Source organism: Mangifera indica, chromosome 9 (genome assembly GCF_011075055.1).
Source record: "Mangifera indica cultivar Alphonso chromosome 9, CATAS_Mindica_2.1, whole genome shotgun sequence".
NCBI classification, from domain to species: domain Eukaryota; kingdom Viridiplantae; phylum Streptophyta; class Magnoliopsida; order Sapindales; family Anacardiaceae; genus Mangifera; species Mangifera indica.
Window position 1 is genome coordinate 11,411,861 of NC_058145.1, and position 9,522 is coordinate 11,421,382.

Below are 9,522 nucleotides of genomic sequence, written 5' to 3' on the forward strand. Positions count from 1 at the left end.
TAGTGTAATAAATTGATAGACTTTCACATGTTTTCCCAGTCAAAATAGAAAAAAAAAAAGTATTTACGTAACTTAAACGAAAAAAGATAAATTGATAATTAAGTGTTTAGAATAGTCTTTTAATTTAATAAAATTATATATATATATATATATATATATATATATATATATATATATATTTTATGTATAATTTAAATATACGAATAATATGTTATCATGTAATTAGATATTACCTTATCTAATGAGATATTATTTGTATATATATATATACAAAATGACAATTTTTGTATATATATATATATATACAAAATATATATATATTATTTGTATATATATATATATATATAAAAAATATATATATATATATAATATTACTCTTCATAATTTCACTAAAAATGACAATTTTTAAATGAAATGAATAAGTTTTTATTTGCAGAAGTAGATGATTGATGGGCAAACTTAAGATAGAAAATTGTCATTTCATCAAAGTTTTGGGTGGGAAATAGTGTTTTTTTTTTTAAATTGGCCTTTTTTGATGTGATTATTATTTGCATTCAGGATTTCAATTCCCAGAAATAGTTTAATGATTATTACAGGTTTTTATTTGTAAGGGTAAAATCGGTATTTTATCATTTAAAATCCTGATTGACGGAGAGAGGTAACGTTGGGCGGAATGTAGCGTGACCTCGAAAGGTTAAAAATTAACCTATCTGCCGCCAAACTTGCTTCAAAGCCACTGCCTCGAACCGGAGACACTTCACGCAGCTGTGCCACCGTCCAATCCACGCCTTTTTCTGCCCCGCGGTGAATCACCGCGATATCTCTGTCTTGCTTGCGCTCAGAAATTTCAAGAAAAAGGTTGCTAATTTGTTTTCTTGGTGGAACTGATAGGCAAACGGTTAACATTGGCATGTTATTTTTATTATGAAAAATTAATTGTTCATATGATTTAAATTTATAATATATTTAGTTTTCTTCAGTTTACCTTTAGACTTGTAATGAAATATGTTTTATAATAATAGTAAGTTAATATTCTAGTTTAAACGTATGAAATGCGAAGCATAACTAGGGTTTTGGTTTAGGCTGTTTGGACGTTCTGTGGAGTCAATGCTGGGCTTCGAGGAACACATGATGACTGTTGATGATGAGAATTTATCATCATCGTCATCAAACAGCTACAAGTTGGTGCCATGGTTGAGTTGGGACGAGTGGGATTTCATCAGAGAATCCCTCTTCTCGTCTTCTGCAGATAAGGTTGCCTCTGCTGTCAATAGAGTAAGTTAAACCATGCTTTTTGGAAAATTTTGTTGGTTTGTTTCCAGTGAATAATGAATGAATTTAAATCTTTATGGGTTTTAGATATCTACATGGAAAAGCAGAGGATGCCTACCTGTTGTTATTGATGTCACAGCTTCAATCATTGAGATTCAACAGAGAGATCCTTATTACAGGTAATCCCTTTAATCCAAGATCTTAGTAGTATTGTTTTATGCAAATGAAGATTTATAAATCAAAATTATTTTGTATATTTTATTAATTATTATTACATTGTTTTTATGAAGACAATTTCTTTTGAGTTTATGTTTGGATTTGTCAAAAGAAACATTTATTTTCTTTATCAATTGTGCAACATCTCAAACTTTACGTAAAAGATAGATGTAATTCAAAAGAAAATGTCTCACAATAAGAAAATATAACTATAGTAGGAATCGTGATAGCTCTAGTATGCATTTTTATATCCTAATAAATAAATTATAAAATTTGTATTAAATTACAAAAAATCTATGAGTTGAGGCTTTATTAAATTATATATATCTTTGTTTGATCGTAGAGATAAAGAGGAACAATCACCTGATGTTTTGAAGTCAGAGCAATTGCTGGCCATGCTATATTGCATGTCAATCTTGAGGTTAGATTGCTTCATTTTATTCATTCCTTCTTCATTTTTTTCATTCCTTGTAATATATTATCAACATAGTCCTTTTCTGTTCTGTAGTTTTGTTGCTCTTATGGTGGTACATATTTTTCTCATTATTTTTGGTCCTTCCAATATCAGGAATTAGTTTGTTTGAGTTTTTCGTATTCCAACATTCATAACTGATATGTATCAGCCATTTTTTTCTTGTGACAAATTATTTGAGTGCTCATTGGTCTAAAAGCTTACATTTATATAAAAGGGATCTAAAATTAATATTTATACTCTGACAAGTTCATTTATGCTTATGATCACATCTAATTTTGAGAATAAGTTAATTCTCGTATACATTGATCTGGACATATGTGACACTGATGTTGATTGAAGTGTCTGAAAACTCTCATGATCAATTCTCTCCAGTACCACATTGACTAACCATTACTCCTAAATGTAATTTATAGGAAATGGTTCAATATAGAGGTAGCAGGACAATTTTAAGGATGTTATGGGTGGAATGAAATTAAGTAATTTTTTCATGTCACTGGGGAGGAGGTTTTTTCTTTTTGGGATAAGGTGATGCATTGGACTTAAACTTTTATTATCATGATTCTGATTGGCAATTCAAAGTTCACTTTATTAGTGCTTAAGATTTTCTTTTCTTTGGTCTGATTGCCTTTAAGTGTATTGTTGTTAGTGTCACATCAGAGAACATTAAACTTACACACTTTTAATTGCTGAAGGCTTGTGAATTGTGTTGTTGAGAAGACACGAAGAAAATCAGAGTTTTCAATTGCTGAAGCTGCTGCTGCTATTGGTATCCCTCGTAAACTAATTGATGTTCGTCATGGTAAGTGGTTTCAACTTATTACAAAATGTTTCTCTTATTTGCTCATTAGTTGTCTCTTTCACAATTTATTTTCTAATGCTTTGGACTAAACCATGGAGTAGGTTGCAATTTTACACCTTTTCTCATGCTTATGTGCTGAATATGGGATTTAATCGTTTGATATCTTGTAAAGTCTCATATATGGAAGCATTGTGATAGTACTAGTTGTCAGCCACAAAACTATGGTTGTCTTTTATGTAGTTATGCAGTCAATTTTATTGTTAGTTCTTATATTTTATTGGTTTAAGAGATTTTCTTTTCATAATATTTGTATTTCTCCTCTTTGCCTGCTAATATAGAGGGTTCTCATCGTGATCTTCCTGCACTGCAAGTAGTTCGGGATTGCTCAAACAAGGTATACTTTGTTTTTTATAAGTTATCTTTCTAGTATAATGCTCGCTTTGTTGACATGTATTGGGTTATTCTTCTTTGCTAAAGTTTGCTTGGTATTAAACAAAACTTGTTCCATTGAATGTGGGCTTGCAACAGATATGGAATTTTGTTTATCCTTATATTTGTCTCTTCCTTTTCTTTTCCAAAAACCTTTATTCAAGAGATAGGCTACACTTACTAATTTAATTTGGTTTCACTACAAACATGAAGTATAATACATTTGTCTTCGAGAAAATGGTGCGAGTTGGATGTATGGAATTTCTTTGCTTGATTAGAGGATGTCTCTTTTATATCATTTATGCTTGGATAAAGACTTGGGCCTGATATTGTTTTTTCAGATCAAAATAGTATGCTCTGTTTTGTGACCAAAATATCAGGCAAAACTGTTTAAGATTCAATTAATTAATGTTGTAGAAAATTTTAATTTTAAATTCATGATAATTTTGTTTGTATGTAACATACGTTATTGCATACATAACTTTGGTAATAGTCCTTTATTCCTCTGTATATCTTTAATAATGTGGTGCTAATTAAAAGCTTGTTAAGTTAAACAGTCATATCTGATGTTTCAGGCATTGGATTGGTTGAAAGCATATTACTGGGAGCCTCAAAAAAAGCAGATTCCATTTCAAAGAGATACAACTGCTGACATGCGAAGAGATATTAAGTCAAAATTCCAGGAATTGGCTTTCTGCTTAAAATCTAAGGAGAACAGCCAAGTTGGTTCATCATTAGTCAAAGTAAAACGTATGTATGAACTTTCCTTATAAATTCTTTGCCAGTCAAAAGAGAACTTGCCTCTTTGAAATTTCTTTTATGTTTTGGTCAACTTCTTTTCCCATAGATTTTGCAATATTGCATTCTTTTTTCTGCTATTATTGCATATGTCTAACATAGCTTTGATTTTATATCCATATCTGCTGTGCTTGTTATGCATCCAATCTGAAAAAAAGTTCTAATCTTTTAATATTTTGCCTTTAGGTTCACAAGGCAGGAAGGTTACCATTAAATTCCTGAGAGAAATTTGATCTTTGGTCTAACAATTTTACAGAAGTATATGTTTTTCTGTGATACCCAAAATATTAATTATTGACTCAATTGTTTGGACCCACTAGATTCCATTAAAGAATTCATAATGCTAGAGCCAATACATTCATTTTAAAATACTGTTTTGTCCTATGCACTGGAACATTTTCTATGTTCATGTGTTAACAATGTAATAGATATCCTTCCTTGCTCACCATGGTTGTCTCCCAGTTCTACTGTTACTATTTGATTGTTGACAATAATTGGTACTCTCCCTTGCCCAATCATACTGAGTTGTTAAACTCTGTCTCAGGTGAGGCCATTCCTGTTAAACAGTAATTAAGCAAATACCTGCAGTGACTAAAACTTAATAGAACTATTATTTTATATAACAATGACTTAACTGCCTAGGACATTTATTCTTTTGCAAAGTGATGATTTTCAGATTGTGTTGGTGATAGGTTTGTTTCTTTGCTACCTAAGATAATGCTTTTTCTCTAACCAAACCAATGATGTGGCATTGATCTTATTTTTAGAAAAGCTTTTTCTGCATCTTTGGTTTTATATCGCAATATTTTCTTTTAAAAATTCTACTGAGTGTTAGGCAATTGCATGTTCTTAGTCTCTCTCCCCTAAATGTATATGTATTTACATATGTTTGTTTCTTTTAATTTATAGTCTTTAAAAATTTTAATAGGTGGCAAATTTTCTGAACGGCTTTGTGGCCGTAATAAGTTTGTCTCAGTTGTGGTTGGCAAGCTCCATTCATCCAAATCTGGAGGTTAGCCGTTTATTTTGATTACCTTTATTTGATCAATATCAAAATATGAATATCAAAATGAGATAAAATCTAAGCCAAGGGAGAAAACTTTGACACCAATTCATAATTATGGGCTTTCCCGTATACATCTAGCAATTTTGACTATATAATGTTTGATTTGAATGTTTCTGAGTAGATTGTCCTTTTTTTATTTTTGTTTTGTTATAAGAACTACTCCATTTCTTTTGAATAATGTAGTTCTGAATGAAATACAATGTTTAGAATCTTCAAGTTTGCAATAGTTATACACTTCAATCTCCGAACATAAGAATATATATTCTGATTTATGCACTTATAATTTCAGGTTATAAGAAGAAAGTGACCAGGTGCTTGAAAACTCTTGTCCAGTTATACTCTTCGTTCTCATCAGAAATGGTATCTGTGTTGCTGGAGTTATTGCTGAATGCTTTAGATTCCTTAAATTTGGAGTTTCAAAACAATTCCCATGCTGGCCAAAATATGCACATGGCTTTCAATGATTGGAAGCCTGTGTTAATTAGATTCTTGCATAAGGAGCCAGAATTACTTCTGACCCTCCTTCATACAGTTCTCAATATGATTGGAAATGAAGGAGCCAAAAAATATGAGTCTGGTAATCCCCAACTATCCTTTAGTGTGAGCTTTCTTTTTTATTTGCTTTCCAAGTTTTAGGTAATATAAATATTTATTTTTCTAGTACTTAGTGAATTTTTTTGTAGGGCAACAAAATCAGACATCATCAGAATATAGAACAGAGACTCATCGAGAAGAACACCTTTCTTATCTGTTTGCTTGGCTGGTTGGACTTCTAAGGAGACTAAAGCCTCTTCAGGGCACAGATACTGCAGCTGAAGTCAAAGTCTCTGCATTAGGGAAAAATATGTCAAACGGAGTTCAAATGAAGCTCCTGCAAAAATGTCTTCTAGTGGCTCCTGGCAACGAGAAGCTTATGGATTCAGCCCTGCAGCTTGCAAAGCTGCTTGGAAATACCAAATTACTAGATAAACTCAACAAGCTCTCCACGATATATTCACCACATATAGGTTTTAATGAAGAAAACTCTTCTGACTTAAGTTCCAAGAAGCTTGTTCTCCAGCATGAGGACTTTATCCATCAAGCAGCTAAGAAGCTTGAGTTGGTTAAACGTCACAGGATGCAGAGCAAAGTTGTTAACACAGGTGATTGTAAAGCAGAAACTTTGAATAGATGGGCTGTGGCAAAATCATGGAACCCATGCCCAATTGGTATGTTGCCTCAGGATCTTGGTTCGTCCGGTTATCTTCCTAGTCTTGACTGCTACAATAACAAACAAAGTGAACCCGATCTATCAGAAAGGAAAGAGAGGTGGGATCTGAGCCAATGTAGCAGCAAGAGAGAATCTAGCATTAATATTCAGATGTTAGATAACTCAAGTGTCAAGAAGATGAAAGCAACTGTAGAAGATTGTGAAATGAACAACGAAGAAGCTTCGTCATTTGAAGGTGTCAAGGGCCATTTGATGATAGGGGGTGTTTGGAAGAAAGTTGGAGAAGTAGAACTGCGTTCTATCGAGTCTGGTATAAGGATTCTGGTTTAGTTAGATATTAATTCTACTGGGTTTTTTAGTCGTGTGATTTATTTATACATTGGAAACAAATGCCAATGCTCCAATTTTGGTTTATTTATTTCATTCCAACTGATTTATAGTTTCATATTCTCTCGATGGTGTGTCGGTTTCTTACATTTTTTCTCACGTTAAACTTCCAAGCATGGATTAAGTATTTAAGGGTAAGAGGGCAAAGTCGTGATGGATCTGGTAACATGAGAGGTGAATTCAATGGGTTAAAAAGTTTGTAATGAGGGAGAATGAATCAGGTGAATTCATTGCTGAGCAATGGTTTTTGTATACACTTTTTTCCTTCTTAAATAGAATCAAAATAGTTGGGTGGCTTAAAAATAATTAACAAAGCACGCCTTACCCCAATGATTTTAAGAGGGTGCTAGTTAGAATCCCTTAGATATTTGTCCAACAGACAGCATAGTTTTGTATAGGATTGGATTCGAATCAAAGTGAGTTTAAGTAAGGTGAAATTTGTTTCAAGGAAGGTGGTTCAGCTTGGCTCGTGTTTAACTTGCTTTATAGATCAAGAGTTTCTGTTCTGTTTAGATTCATATAGACAAGTTAAACTTAACTCAGATTCATTAAACTCGTTTGTTCGAATATGATTCACTTGTGATTTATGCAGTGTAGTTTACAAATTTTTTTAAATAGATTTTAGCTCGAACTCGGGTTTTATATGTCAAACTCGTAATTGATTTTTAAATATATTTTAGTTTAAATTTGAATTTGAGTTTGTATATATCAAACTCAGATTCTAGTTTTTTCTTCGAATCCAACCTTAGTTCTATCGCTTTTTCATCCGCTTCCCCGTGAGAAAATTTTCTCTTTGCTGCACTCTGGAATACTTTACTTTCAAGTTCTCTCATTCTCTTCACACCAAAGATAGCACGAGTTGTCCCCTCCCTCGTACTCCGAGAAACAAAAATTGAAGCATTAGTTAACATTATTCTAAGCTTTTTACCCTATGCAATAATAGATCCATTATCCTATAAAAAGATTGAAAACTTTTTATAGGATAACAAATTGCTATTTCTTGAACATTTGAAAAAGCTTGCATTCATCATTAGTTTTCCGCTTCTTGACAAACAGAGTTTGGTCAAGTTCTTCCGTTTGTTATTGTTCTTCTTCCTTCTGCTTTATTTCTTGAAGAATTGCATCCATCTTTTTCTTAATCTCTATATGTTTCATTACCTGTTAAATTCCTCTATTTCGTTCTGTCATCAATTCCAGTGCTTGTTCACCAGTTGCCTGCGTCATCGTCAGCACTTCGATGAAGGCTACATCATCGTCGTCAAGGAGTGAAGTTAATTTCTGAGCCTCTAGATTGTAGAAGAGCAATAGAGACGTCTGCGAAAATAACAAAACGATGACATTTTGTTAAATAAATTAGAAAAAAAAGTTACAGTTTGGTGCAGTTTTATTTTCATTCAAACGGCAAACTAAACTGTAACCCATTTTTTTCGATGGTTTAAGCTTTAAACTAAATTATAGAACCAAATCAAATCGTAAATTTTGAACGATTCAGTGCGATTTTACTGTTTGGACTGTTTTTCTCACACCCCTAGTTGTAATCAAATTAATGTGAGACATATAAACTTAACACTTGGCCTTCAAAAAAATTTACTGGTTCTTCCATTGAATAACAGCAGTAAACTGGATTTAACCCAACCTTGTTTTGGGGTTCTTGTGGCTAATATAAACAAACAAGATTAGAGCACACACATGATTTGATATGATTGAGAAAGTCTTAAGAGCCTTATTTTAACAAGATTATAACGAAGAATTTACAGCAAATAATGTGTAAATAATAATTTTTTACAACGGATTTCTATGTAGCACAGAAATAGAAACGGAAAAATGTGAAAACATAAAAACGTGGAAACGTATTTTTTAAAAAATATAGGAAATAGAAACGTGAGAAAACTTATAAATATAAAAAATATAAGAGTTTTTTTTTATAAATACCAAATTTTTTATAACAAAAATACATAAACTTATATAATATAAAAATATATAATAAAAAAAAATGAAGAGAAAGAATACTATAAAATATAATCATAGATACTATTGTAAATTGTTCTTAGACAAACACATGTAAATATTTAAAAAAAAAAACAATAATACACACCAATCTATATAATATGTCGGAGAGAAGATGAATTCAATATGAGATTTAAAGATATTTCAAGTCTGAAAATATAAAAAATGTGTATTTAATCGATTTCACGATTTTTCTTTTAAAAAAAACACGTTTCAAAATTTTTCAAAAATTTCAAAATGACCCGAAACATTTTAAACAAGTTTCGAAGAGTTTTAGAAACAAAAATGTTTCTAAAACATGGAAATGTACCCCATTGTGAGTTTTCATGCTACTTTGACGGATTCGTTACAGTGGATGTAAGTGAAAAATAATTATCATCAGTACTAAAATATAAACTAACATTGAATACTAAAAATTAGATTGTAAAATTAAATGATGACTTATATAAAGGCCGGAAGACTTATTTTCACCCAAGGTTTAATTCATTCTCAAACTCTCACCCGTTAAGTTTTAAAAACTTAAACACTGATTTATCAACTATTAAAGTTAACAAAATCTATTAAATTTAAAGGTATAATTGTTGTTTAACCAATAATATTAAAAAAAACAAAATTTTATCTCATTTTTACTTCTTAATTTTAAAAACTAATAATTTCACTCTAAACCTAAATTTGAAAAGTTATATTTTTCCCCCTGGGGTTTTTTTTCTTTTTCTTTGTTTTGGCCGATAGCTAACATTTCCCACCCATCTTCTTTTCTTGCTCGGGAGACATCGTTGGCGGTGACAAAGAGACAATGATGATTCATCTTCATCTCTTCGGGCAGTCGAAGACGTTTCATCTTTGTCCATTCAGATGATGCT

At 31.4% G+C, this 9,522-nt stretch overlaps 1 protein-coding gene across 4 annotated transcripts; it reads left to right on the forward strand.

Annotated features, from left to right (window-relative positions):
- The first annotated feature begins 673 nt into the window (after nucleotides 1-673).
- LOC123225101 (protein LAS1-like) lies at nucleotides 674-6,710 on the forward strand. 4 transcript variants are annotated; one of them, XM_044648962.1, is made up of 10 exons: nucleotides 674-858; nucleotides 1,083-1,275; nucleotides 1,360-1,451; nucleotides 1,832-1,909; nucleotides 2,656-2,762; nucleotides 3,101-3,156; nucleotides 3,767-3,941; nucleotides 4,918-5,001; nucleotides 5,345-5,632; nucleotides 5,724-6,710. In XM_044648962.1, the coding sequence occupies exons 2-10, from the start codon at nucleotides 1,108-1,110 to the stop codon at nucleotides 6,593-6,595; spliced, it is 1,920 nt and encodes a 639-aa protein (XP_044504897.1). In that variant the 5' UTR covers nucleotides 674-858; nucleotides 1,083-1,107; the 3' UTR covers nucleotides 6,596-6,710. The 4 variants fall into 4 exon arrangements, with proteins under 4 accessions (XP_044504897.1, XP_044504898.1, XP_044504899.1 ...); XM_044648963.1 differs by having other exon boundaries at nucleotides 5,739-6,710; XM_044648964.1 differs by lacking the exon at nucleotides 4,918-5,001.
- The last annotated feature ends 2,812 nt before the right edge of the window (nucleotides 6,711-9,522 follow it).